The sequence below is a fragment of the Carya illinoinensis genome, chromosome 8 (assembly GCF_018687715.1).
Source record: "Carya illinoinensis cultivar Pawnee chromosome 8, C.illinoinensisPawnee_v1, whole genome shotgun sequence".
Lineage (NCBI taxonomy): Eukaryota > Viridiplantae > Streptophyta > Magnoliopsida > Fagales > Juglandaceae > Carya > Carya illinoinensis.
The window spans coordinates 23,744,598-23,758,376 of NC_056759.1; the positions used below are offsets into that span (position 1 = coordinate 23,744,598).

At 32.0% G+C, this 13,779-nt stretch overlaps 1 protein-coding gene and 1 long non-coding RNA gene across 2 annotated transcripts; both read left to right on the plus strand.

Moving 5' to 3' along the window:
• Positions 1–3,769: 3,769 nt before the first annotated feature.
• On the plus strand, positions 3,770–6,142 carry LOC122318975 (putative pentatricopeptide repeat-containing protein At1g12700, mitochondrial). Its single transcript, XM_043136798.1, has one exon. It carries the CDS (start codon positions 4,012–4,014, stop codon positions 5,857–5,859), a length of 1,848 nt encoding a protein of 615 aa, XP_042992732.1. The 5' UTR covers positions 3,770–4,011; the 3' UTR covers positions 5,860–6,142.
• A 79-nt stretch (positions 6,143–6,221) lies between these two features.
• LOC122318976 lies at positions 6,222–7,900 on the plus strand. Its single transcript, XR_006244963.1, has 2 exons — positions 6,222–6,379; positions 7,601–7,900. It is a non-coding gene; the product is annotated as an uncharacterized LOC122318976 (long non-coding RNA).
• The last annotated feature ends 5,879 nt before the right edge of the window (positions 7,901–13,779 follow it).

The following is a 13,779-nucleotide window of genomic DNA, read 5'->3' on the forward strand; positions in this document are numbered from 1 at the left end:
TTGATGGCGTTTTCCGGCCAAACGGCTGGCCGGATGGGGCTAAGATTTGGTGGGGAGGTGCGCCGGAGGGAGGGGGTTCGAACGGTGGGGGCGGTGTGCCGCACGGCGGCCGGACGGCGGTGGGTCGGGAGTTTGGGTGGTTTACGGCGTGGGTGAGGAGAGAGAGGGAGAGAGCCGATCGGGAGGAGAAGGAGGAAGAAAAAGAAAAGAAAGAAAAAAGAGAAAAAGAAAAAGAAAGAAGAAAGAAAAAAAGAGAAAAAGGAAAAAAAAGGAAAAAGGGGAAAAAGAGATGTAGGAAAAAGATGAGGTCTAATTCTCATTCCGGGAAAACAAAACAAATCTGCCGAATCGAGATTAAAAACAGCAAAACGACTTAAATAAACAAAACACAACATCAAATAAATTAAAAATCAATTTTAAAATGCAATAAATTAAAATAAATAAACTAATATATTAATTAAAATAAAAACAACTCTTCAGCGAAAACACACGCGAAAGCGAGTCATCACAGTAGTTGCACACTGCTGATTGGAAATTTATCTTTGTTGATATTACATTTATTGTTTAACAAATATCTCAACAAAGACGAAACAAATTTGTAAATTAAGAAATGTTTTTATAAAATAAGGTAAAAAAATAATTTTATTTAGTTCCTTTTTCTTTTTTTATAAGAAAGGAAATGTTTTTTGTATTTTGTACTGTTTCTAAAAAAAAGAAAAGAGCTAATTGTTTCATGTCGTAAATATTATTGTTATAAGTTACAGGCGGGAGAAAATATTAGATCTATTTTGTTAGAGTAATTATATATATAATCGTAAAGTGTGTAAATGTCACGTAATCACTTTGAAAAAATAATAGGATCTACTATTAAAAAATTATTATTTTTTTCATGTGGGTCAAATATTTTATTCACTTTTTTCAAAGTAATTATGTGACGATTGTACAATTTACGATTGCAAGTATCTTTTATTATTTTGTTATGCTCTGGCCGTTTGTTGCAATGGCTTTGGTCCAATGTTATCGAAAGCCAAAAAATTTTTTAACGATAACATGCAATCCAAATTCAAAAGACATTATAGATCAATTAGGTCCACAACAAGAGGCATAGAATTGTTCTTATTTAATTCCTAGAATCTTCAGAGCAATATTAGAAGAACTTAAATACCAACTATTCAAGTGACAAATCTTTAGTAAAGTTGCAATATATGTTTATGTGATTGAACACCAAAATAGAGGATTTCAACATACGCATTTCTTGATTATATTAGAAACAGATTAGAAGATTTATGTTTCAAAATGTTTTCATGAAATTATATCGATAGAAATATCTGATAAAAATTAAAATCCGCATTTCTATCTACATATAGTTCCTATATATATAATTAGCATATGTATTTTCTCCCGCAAACATCCCTTGGACGTTTCATTATCGCTAGTGTGTATACACAGATGCACAAGGTTTCTACGTGTAAGTCAGTTACAAGATAGGAAATATTTCAGACTAGGAAATTATCCTAGAGAAGATAGCAACTTGAAGGGTGAAATAATGTGGAGGAAAGAACGGTATCAAAATATGAAAATTACAACGTCTAAGTTCAGTCGGTTACGAATTTAGGAAACCTTTCAAAGTAGGAAATCCTATCCTAATTGGGGCGGGTTTGAAAGCGAGTTTGGGCTTTACATTGGTTTTGGATCTAACAAATGGGCCACTTCAAATTATCCAACTAATCTCTGAGGCTTACCCACGCATCACAGGCCTAGTAGTCAATAAATTGTAACAGACCTAGTTTGGGTCTAAAATAAATCTAACTCATCCAATTAAAACTATAAATGGTTTTAACCTAATTATTGAATCCAATAAACTATTAATCCACCATAATAAATTTTGGACCCTGGCCTATTTTGAATTATCCAATAAATTGAAGTTGAGCTTGTCAATATAGCTCATTAATATAATTTAAGCCCAATAAAATTACTTTTATAATTTTTGATTACACAATCACCCCATGGTGACTTTCAACTTTAGGTGATTACTACTCTTAAGAAGTTATGGCATAGAAGTTGGCGCCAAAGTACAAATGTCATGGTGGCAATTAAATAGAACTCGTTGAATCTCATTGGTTGTAACTAGTTCCATTTATACTCTAAAATGCCTCATTTCTGCACGTGTACATGAAGTAACCATTGTTACACAAGTTAAATGTCTTCCATCCTCAAATCTCATTTTAAGCATCACCTGGATAGTCACACAGCTAAAAAAAAATGAGTCTAATACTTAATATGAACTACTTCATACCATAAATATATAAGAACATAGGTTTTCAATCATGTAATCTCATTCATTTCACATTCATGCGCACATTTTAAATATAGATACATTCTTTAGTCATATGGTTTAGTCATGCATTAACATTCAGTCACATTCAACTTGATAAAGTCTCATTATTTCTTACATTCTTTCCTCTTTAGCGATAAAGTCTCATTATTTCTTACATTCTTTCCTCTTTAGCCTCATGACCGATATACATTTTTAATCTTCGTGTGTTCAAGTTAACGACCCTTGTGGTCATGACGTCTTTTGTGGCTAGCAGATAAGAATCTAGCCTCCTCAAGAATGGTCATCATTTGGTTCAATGTCAGTGATGCATTTCGGCATTATTATTTGCCCCAACATCATGGTACCTTCTTTATTATCATGGTCTTTTAAGTATTTTACCTCAAACAACCAAACTTGCATATAATTCAATTTCCTTTTCTTTTTATTTAGTCTTTCCTTTCGTTATCTTTCATTCATTCAATATATATATATGTGTGTGTGTGTGTTAGAAACATGAAGTTCATTCAAACCATGCATCAAATGTAATAATAAAGGTATATGTAAAATTGGCTATCAAAGAACGATCTGTACACATTTTCTTTTTAATTGAACCGGTGAAGTAAATCTCCTATTGAATTGTCTCCTCCAAAATATAATAGTCCAACTAATTATTGTATAACTCGAATAAACTTTACATAAATTATTGAGACCAAAGCTTCTCTAAAAATAATAATCTTTACTGTTTGAAAAGCTCTCTATCGATTTGTTCTTTTTTTTTTTTTTTCATCTTTAAAACCAACTTTGAATATTTCAACAAGATTACTCTACACTTCGAAAAGATTTGATTTAAAACTTCCTCAACAAAAAAAATTAAAATCAGCATAATCCTTCCTCAACATATTTATAGAATCCAACGTCATCTATAAAACTTTTACTAAAAAACACAATCTATTAAAAAATACCAACACATTGTGTGGTGAATTAGGGAAAGAGTTTTTGCTATGTACAAGTAAAATCGCGTACTAATCTGTATACTAATATTGATTCATTAATATTTAAAATTTAAATTAACACTATTTTTAATAAAATTTATTTTTTGACTAATCATATCAAATTAATGCACAGATTAATAGATAATTGTGCTTACAACTATATTTTTCTTTAGGTAAAAGGAAAAAGCTTTCATGCAGTCTATGTTTGACTGCTTTAGTCAATTCTATGCAGTCTATGTTTGACCGCTTTAGTTGATTGTTGGTTAAAAAAATTTATTTTTTATTTAGTGATTTAAAAAATAATTTTAAGTGTATTGGTATATTTTTTAATTTTTAAAAAATATTTGAATTAAAAAAAAAAAAAAAAAAAAAGCCTGGAGGGGCACGCCCAAAACGCACAGCTTCATAATACTTCCCTAAATTCACTGCTTCATAAGACCAGCGACGTCGTTTATACTTCTCCTCTTCTTCACTTCAGTTCGCTTCGTAAGACAGAACCCCCTTCACTTCATCACGTTACTGCATCTCTTCTACCCTTCTAGGGCTTCAGCCGCCAGTGTCCTAACAATATTCTGGTCTCCAAACTCAAAGATTGTGAAAATGGGAGGCAGAGCCGGGGACGATGAAGATGAGTAATAGTGCTTCTGCCTCTGCTTATCTCATCTGATCTGCTTGTGCTTTTCGTTCTCCTGGAAATACTGAATGGGTTCAGCTCCTAAATCTTTGAACTCTCTTCTTTTCTTCTTCTCTAATCATTTGATTCTTGATTATCGTCGTATATGGCATTTTTCATTCCATTCTTCAAATACTTACTATCTCCGTAGTGTAGCTACCAACTCTTGCACCAGAGTTCGAGAATATGGGGAAAGCCCCAAACAGTTATTGAAATATGTAAGAGATCAATGCAGAACTGGTACCTTCAAGAATCTTGACGCTGCCTTGGGCTTATTTGATCGAATGGTCCGCATGCACCCTTTGCCTTCTGTTGTGTCTTTTAATCAATTGCTGACATCAATTGCAAGAGCGAAGCATCACTCAACTGTGATCACATTGGTAAAACAAATAGACTTGTTAGAAATTGCTGATCTTCATACTCTCAATATTTTGGTTAATTGCTTCTGCCATCTTAACCGTGTGGATTTCGGGTTCTCTGTTTTCGCAAAAATTTTGAAACTTGGTTTTCAACCCAACTCTGTGTCTATAAGCACTCTTGTCAAGGGGCTCTGTCTCCAGGGTAAAATTGCTGAAGCGGTTAATTTGGCTGATGAAATGGGGGAGAAGGGATATAAACCTGATGGATTTACCTATTCGACCATAATTAACGCTATGTGTAAGGTAGGTGAAACTGATCTGGCCATTAACTCGCTTAGGAAGATGGAAGATGCAAATTTTGTACTTGATGCAGCATCGTATAATACAATCATTTGCAGTTTGTGCAAGGACGGATTGTTGACTGAAGCCTTGAAACTTTTTTCCACAATGACGGGTAAAGGCATTCAGCCAGACCATTTTACTTACAATCCCTTAATTCAGGGCCTATGCAATTTTGGCCATTGGAAAGAGGCTGCTAAATTAGTGACTGAGATGGAAGAAAGGAATATCATGCCAAATGTGCATTCTTTCAATATATTGGTGGCTGCGCTTCTAAAAGAGGGGAAGATGACGGAGGCAAAAGAAGCTTTTGATATGATGACTAAGAAAGGCATCGGGCCAGATGTAGTCACGCACAACTCTTTCATTGATTGTTATTGTCAGCAAAACAAAATGGACGAGGCAGTCGAAACATTTAATATGATGGTTAGGAGGGGTTGTTCTCCTAATGTTATTAGCTATAGCACATTAATCAATGGATATTGTAAAAGTAAGAGAATTGCCGAGGCAATAAATCTCTTTCATGAAATGTTAGACAAGGGAATGATTCCCAATGTTGTCACTTACAACACTCTTATAGGTGGGTTTTGCCGAGTGGGGAGACCTTTGGCTGCGTTAGAGCTACTCCATAAGATGCAAGCTTGTGGAGAACATCCTATTCTCCAAACTTATGCCATTTTGTTAGATGGTCTTTTTAAGAAGAGACGTAAGAAGAGACATTTTGTGGAGGCAATGGCATTGTTTCGAGAGATGGTACACAAAAAGTTGGACATTGATATTGTGATTTACAACATCTTGATTGATGCTATGTGTGATGCGGGAAAACTTGTGACTGCAAAAGAATTCTTTTGTAGTCTTTCTACCAAAGGGTTGCAACCTAATGCTCACACTTACAATATAATGTTCAAAGGACTATGCAAAGAGGGACTAATAAATGAAGCCTGTGAGCTGCTTGAGAAAATGGATGGGAATGGTTGCTTGCCTGACAATTTCTCGTATAACACAATTATCCAAGGATTGCTGAAACATGGTGAGACATCAAGGGCAGTAAAATATATTGAAATAATGGTTGACAAGGGTTTCTCTGCAAATGCAAAAACTACGACCATGGTGATTAACTTGTTGTGTGCTAATAAAGTTGATAAGGCAATTCGAGAGTGGTTTGAGAAGCTTTTGTAAAAGGCTTTCTTGGTTTTCAATGCCAAGAACATCTATATACTTCAACGCTTCACTAGCTGATCTATAGGGAATGTTTATTTACTTCAAGTGAATTTTATATCTCTGATTTTTATGGGCAAGATTGATCAGTCATCCGCCTCTATTTCCAAAGTCAAGGTGAGCTGGGTTAGTAGGAGCTATTTCCTATAATGGATGTAATTCTTTCAAGAGAAAGTCGACCCAACCTCCCCCATGTTGTTGTCTACACTGCATGAATTGCTGACATGTTATTTAGTTTTATTTTTTTCTTTCTTGTCGAAAGCTACAGAGAATTCTTTCTTTCTATTGGAATTCCCACTCCCCCACATCTTCAAACGCCCCCCCCCCCCCCCCCCCCCCCCCCCCCCCCCCCCCCCCCCCCCCTTCCTCCTCTTCCCCCAAGCTGCATTCTCCTGCATATTTAATCCCCCCTCCGCTGCATTCGGTCGGAAGTCCCCCTACATTCTGTCGGAAGCCATCCACCATGCGCCACTCCTCCCTGGTGAGCTTGCTTCTGTCGTACCCTAGATTTACTCTTGTTTTTATTTTACTATTTTTTTAGGCAGTAGTAGCACGATTTCTTAGCATTGATTCCTGGTTTTTGGGTGTTGTTTGGACACTGATTTTCTGATTTGATATGGATTTTATGGTATATTTTGCATTATTTTTGGGTGTTTTTTTAATGTGATGATGCATTTTCTGAAAACTACTGTGTTTTTTTAATGTTATGATGCATTTTTTGTGGAATGCCATGGACGTGGGTATGCTAGAAATGAATACATATCTCTTGGTTCAATTTGTGTGCCTGTCAGACTTGTATGCCATAGTACAATGGCGGTATTGATTTTTCTAGTTCGAGAACAGGCTTCTTTTCACTAAGTATTGTGTTAGTGCTTCATAACATTCTTCTTGACTTGCATTGTAGTTTCATTCTTTTTATAATTGCAGGCATTACTTGCAATAGGGAAGGAGAGATTGTAGAAGAGTTTAGTTACTAACCTTGTCATAATTTTATCTTGCTGCTAACCATGTGCCTCACTCCCTCTTCTGATCTGTTTAGTGAAAAAATGAATTAAACTCTTATCAAGTTCTAAATCTCTTTTGTGCATCATATTGCCATCTTGTAATCTGTTATATCTAAAATTTTCTGCACTATTGTATTTCTGCACTATTTCCCCTTTCCATTGTTGACAGTTTGTGCGTTTGTTTGGGAAGCAGTGAAAGTGCTTGAATGTATGCCTAAGAGGTATCTAGTTTCTTGGAATTCGATGATTTGTGGGTTTGCCGAGAATGGATTTTGTCAAGAGAGTTATGATATGTTTAGAAAGATTTTAGCAAGTGAGGAGGAATTGCATTTCCCTTCTCATGATATCACCTTGCTTGCTTCATTTTCCCAGTAAGATAGATTCCAAGTTTGTAATATTATTCTCTAGAACTTTATGTTTTTGTCATTATTATCAATGAAGCTCGCTTAAAAATTATAAATCAATTTATATATGAGTATGAATGTATGACCATGCTATTTTGAGGAAACTATGAGAGTAGTTATGCCTGCACGTGGAACCCAATGTAGTTCTGTCACACAGCCAACACTATGGGGCAATGAGGAGTTATGAGGTTGTCAAAATTCTAATTACAAAATATGATTTTATTTGTTTAGGTCAATTACTATTGAATTACTCAGTGTAATTATTAACTGTTGATTATATTGTGTTGTTTACAGAGATGTTCTGGTACTGATCATGTCTAACTGAAGACGTGAATGCAAGCTTGCTGTGTCCTTATATGGAAGATGTGTGCCAGTATTGGTTTGGTCATGATTTTTTTGCTGGGGAGTTTGTACCATTGTTTTGGTTGTGAAATATTAAGGGAGTTTGTACCATTGTTAAATTTTTTGGTTGTTGGGGAGTTTGTACCATTGTTTTGGTTGTGAATATTTGGCGTGTTGTGGGAAAAGAGTCTCAAACTCCGTATTGTATAGATGATTGTTTGTTGTGAATGGAAGGGGATGAACTTTGTATAATCTGTTGGTGTATAGATTATGTCCTCCCTTTAATCATTTTTCAGATTTGATGGCTTTCAATATTATGCTTACCTGATTATATTTTGTTAAATTAGGCATGCTTTTGTGCAGAATTTACAACAGAATTTGTTAAATCAGAAAATTTTGTGCAAGAAAATTTTACATATTTGGTTATTAAATTAGGCATTATTTTTGGGGGAGAGGCTTGCTAATTAGCATGAATGGATTTGCTGGGCATGCATTTCTTTTCTGGGCGGCTAAAACTATCCATTTTTACATGTAAGAAAATAAGTAATACTTATGGTCAGAAGAGTATGGTTCTAGAAAATTGGTTCTAGAAAATAAGTTATATTTTTACATTTACCATTCTCACAAGAGTATTCCTCTCACAAATCAGAAAATTTAACATCCATTACTATACACATCCAGTAACACTTACTGTCCGAACCATCAATTTACAACTAACAGTAACACCATACATCTATAGTTCAAACCAACCATAGATCATTGAGCCCATCCTGAAAAAGGCACATGTCAAACATACGTAAGGATGACTTACAATTCAAATCTTCAAGGGATATTTGGAACTTAAATGCAATTAACTGAGAGAAAAATGAGTATAACCTTCTATATCTGAAAAAGCCTTCTTTATGCTTTTGCACAAAGGCATAAGTAAGTATGAATATAAACATCAGTTCTCAAAGCAATCAATAAATAATGAAGGAATACAAGAAACCCGGATATAAAACCAACTTGAGGGGTTGGAAAACAAACTCTATAATCTTAGAGATAGAAGCTCTCACATCTCTCTAGAATCAAAAAAGAATATCTCCCCAGAGGGAGGTGGGAGCTTTTCCTCATGCTTCTTTGTTGTTTTTTGAATAAAAAGAAAGAATTCGCTTTAGCTTTCAAAAAGGAAAAAAGAAAAAAAAAAAGAAATGAAAATAATGTGTCAGCAATTTGTGTAGTGGTACATAAAATGATCATGTATTTTGATGAATGACATGCTTGTAAATATCATAATATGCGTGGTATATAAACATTGGCCTATGAAGAATTGACTTTAATAATAATCTATCTAAATAGCTGATGAGTGCTAATCCTAATTTTATGATCAAGTTACTTACTTTGTAGCGTTAATTCTAGAATCTCACTTCATAACTCGTTACTAATATAAATAGAACCGTGCGACAACGAGAGTGAGACAAAGGGCAACAACGAGTTCGATTTGTACTCAGTTAGTGATCAACCGATAAAAGAGTTCGAAATTTCCAGACACACTTTAGCAATTTATTTAAGATAGTACTGGAAGTGATTGAGACTCTGTCAAGGACCTCAATCAATGATAGTTTTAAAATGAGAACAAATTTAAAATGATGATTTAACTACATTTATCTCTAAAAAAAATAATAATATAAAATAAAATAAATAAACCAGAATTATTTTATTGCCCATTTTTTATATTTATTATTATATTATATTATATTATATTTTTTGATCCGTATGTTACAGCTTAAAATACATTTAAAATAAATAAAACATTTGACGTTGTCCCTCCATTCATCTATTTATGGTTTAACGAAAAATATTAACATGACATCATTTGTTACGTTAAAAAGAATCACATGAGAAAAACATAAAGTACAGAGTCAAAAATTTTAGAAATATCTGTTAGATTAATTACGAAAATAAAAATACACTTTCCAATTTTATATGACTATAATTAAATAATTAAATGAGAAAATAAATTAATCTTTACAACTGGAAAAAAAAAAAACATAAAAATCCTAATAACCTAAATAACAAAATATTCGTAAAGCTCCTTACCAAAAAAAAAAAAAAAAAAAATTCAAAAGACTAGTTAAACTTTAAAAAGTCAAAAGAAACCCATAAAATCAAAAGCTTCTTAATATTTAATAGTTTCAATTTTTTAAATTTAATTAAGTGTGTGTTTGTAATTGCGGTAAGAAATATTGCTTATAACTTTAAGAGTTATAGTTTATAGTTTAAGTACAAAGTTATATTATTAGAAAGTTATTTATTATTTAGTAATCATACGTTTAAAGTACTTTAAAACGTATTACATTTATTTAGAAACAAATTAAAAAAGTAATTTCTGAAATAAAAATGACGATTATTTAATTTTCTTAAACATTGCGATAATATCTTTACAAGTTTGAAAGTTATAATTATCTTAAAATTGTATAGATATTTTTGCTCATTGATAGTCTTTTTAAAACTTGAGTTACATTCTGTATTATACAAAAAAACATGTTTGAGGAAAAAATGTACTTTTTAACTTATTTGAGATTAAAAATTATTTTAATATATAACACAAACAACCTAATTTTACTATTAAAAAGTTTTCAAGACTATTTAAACACTTTTTAAGACTCCTAATACAGCCCCAAACATGCCCCAAGTGTTTTGAGTTAATTTTCTAACTTATTTATATTCCGAATTTCAATTCGTATGTCTTTTTATTTCTAATTTCAGATGTTTTTAAATTTTAACTTATTAAGCTTTCTTGTTTGATTTTAGCTTTTTATGGTATGTTTTCTCATTTATTAATTGTTTCTTTTGTTTTTCTAATTTTTCTAATGTGACATCCCAATATGGAATTTTTCATTAGCTCTAATGTGATAAATTAGTGTCAATTTAGCATTTCTCATCTTATAATCAATAGCCATTAGATGCATGAGTGACTTTGAAATTTAGTATTTACCTCGTGAATGAATAAATCTTCATTTTAAGGTAGTTTGTGCAGAAGTGATTCAAGTTAAATGCTATTGTTTCATCTTCGACTTTTTAATTTTCAATGCCAAATACAACAAATTTTAATTGACTATCTATTTATATAGCTAATTTATAAAATCACTTAAAATGATATCATTAAGTGATTGAGATGAGAAAATATAAGATAAAAGATTTTTTGACAAGATAATACAAAAAAAGTAATTAAACTTGAATTTTAGAAATTTTCAAGGGTAAAAGGAGGTTTTATTTTTTTTTATTTTTTTATTTTTAATTTTTAATTTATTTTTTAACTAGATGTTTCTAGTTTTTGCATGTTTGGTTTCAATTTTTTCAAACTATTTTAAGAATTAAATTTGGGCTTGTTTCAAACATCCAAATGGGAGAAAGAGACACTCACCAAAAGGTTAGCAATGAGAGAGAAATAACGGCAAAAATTCAAAGGTTTTGTAGATCTAGCCCTTATGAAAATTATCTAGCATGTGAAAAAACCAAAGTCTACTTTAGCTCAATGTAGGTCTTTCTTTAGTTTAACAAGAGAGAAAGGGAGAAAGGGTAGAGAGATAGAGAGAGATCATGGACAGAATGTGCGTGTATGCGCGTGCACACGTGACTAAACTTGGGCCCGTTTCAAACATCCAAATGAGAGAGAGAGAGAGAGAGAGAGAGAGAGAGAGAGAGACTTATTGAAAGGCCGGCGGCAAGAGGAAGAGATAGCAGCACAAACACAAGGGCTTGCGAATTTTTCCATTTCAGAGAGAGAGAGAGAGTGTGTGTGTGTAGAGGGCAGAGAGAAAATTTTCATGGGGTGCGTAGAAGACATCAGCCTAATGAGGAACAACAACGTAAAAGAAGTAAGAGATTTGTCAACCGAGGAAATGGGACTAAAGACTCTAGCCTCCACCACTCCCAACAGTCAATGAAAACATCTTATCATCTTGACAAGATTCACACCTCCAAATAGTAAAAGCAACTAGATGTAGAAGAGTTTTGCTACTCATCATTCTCACATACCACAGTTATTTTTATTTTTAAATTTATTTTTTGGTTTTAGTCTTCTTAAATTAATTGAATTCTTCTACTCATCATCCATATACCACACATTAGGTAAGAGAAAAAAAATAAAAAAATAAAAAAGTGCGATTTATGGTGTATAAGGATAATGAGTAGAATTTTTCGATGTAGAAAACTAAACAAAAAAAAACCAAATTCAACACTCTAAGAACCAAATAACCAAGGATGTAAAAAAAAAAAAAAAACTATAAAACCAATTGAACTGAACTGGACTGGACTAGACCGAACTGGTGAGTTTGATCCAATTTGTAAGCAGTCCGGTGCAGTACTGATTATTGTAAAATAATGTACTTGTAATATAATATAAATAAAATAATAATTTAGTATATCGAACCATCATATTATTACTAATATAAATAATCTATAAAACCAGAAAAATCCTATCGGACCAAACCAAAATCAGAAAAATCAGAAGTTTTAGTTTTGATTATGAATTGGTCCAATATCGATTCTTAAATTTTCAAAACTTATGTATACCGATTTGATTCTAAAAAGTATACAAAACCGGATCAAACCAAACCGGTTACACCCCTACAAATAACACGAATGAGAAACGAAATAATTAAAACCTAGACTCGGTCAAGCAGGAAAGAGATCATACTGTAGGAACCAAACATAGAACAGAGTAGTGAGTGACAACTATATAATTACACACAATGACACAATGGCCCAAAAATGAACCAAAAATCAATGTTTATTAACGGATATCAAACATCTTATAAATATAAAAAATATTTCAATTTATCAAAAATAAATTCATATAACCACAGCCTAAGTTTTCTTAAAAGCTATGATTAAAAAAAAAAAAAGATTCTTAAAAGCTTTCATAAAAAATGTTACAAGAAGTGATAGATCTATCGAAAAAGTGTATACCTATTTTATGTCGAATTTAATTTTTTTAAAATGTGTTTTTACTTAATGATTAAGAAAATATTTTTTTTAATGATTTTGTGATTTTTTTTATTTTTAAAAATGTTTAAATTGATTTAAAAAATGTTTAAAAAATATGCAAACAAAAGTAACAAAATTATTTATAGTATTCAGTAGACAAAAGGTGTGGAATCTTCAGTGTCCCTAACACCACTCAAAATGATATATTCATCGTGCTTGGATGAACTTCCGGCCGTCACTGCCATCTGCCCACGCTTTGTCTGATTTCTCATTTCTGCTTTGGCTTGTCATTTTCCTACGTACCATATTCTGATTTCTGATTTCTATGGTGAATTTGAAGAGATTATATCATTGTGTTAGTGAAATACAATATAATAAATTAAAAAATTACAATAAAATGAAAAATTCAATGGAACCAGCTTGGACTGAGGCACGAAAATCTCACTCTCTTTAAAGATATTCAAGTCCTCTTCAGTATGTAAAATTTCAATTGAACCAGTGCAGTAGATATCCTCCTAAATTGTCTCATCTAAGATATAACAGCTCAACTGATCGTTGTATAACTTGAATAAACTCTATACAAGTTATTGAGCCCAAAACTCATCTAAAAATAATACATCTCTATTGTGTGGAAAGCTCTCACTTTAAGTGCAACAATAGACAAAAAGATATCTTCTAATTTATTTATTTTTCTCTTTTCTTAGGGTCTATTTGGGATTGTGGTGAGATATTTAAAAAGTGCGGTAGAATGGTCTAAAGTGCTTAAATAATAAAATTTATCTGTTTGATAGTTTTATATTAAAGTACTTCTAAACCATGAAAAAGCAGAAAACTACGTTTCAACAAAAGCATCAAAGTGATGCTTTTTTTCAAAAGCATTTTAGGAAAAGTAGTCCATATTTTACTGTGCTATGTACATTCCAAAATGATCCTCATCATTTTAATATAATGATAACTTTGTCCATCTATATTTTTTTTGTTTAATCTACTCAAGATTTTGTCTATCAATATTTTTCATTTTTCTCCTATCACTTATGCATCGTTGAAGAGATTTTCTTTTTTATTATAATTATTGAAAAATTTATTACACTATTTTTGTTATTATTTTATCATAATATTTGATTTGTATCAAGTATATGCCCTTTTATTTCATTTCTATC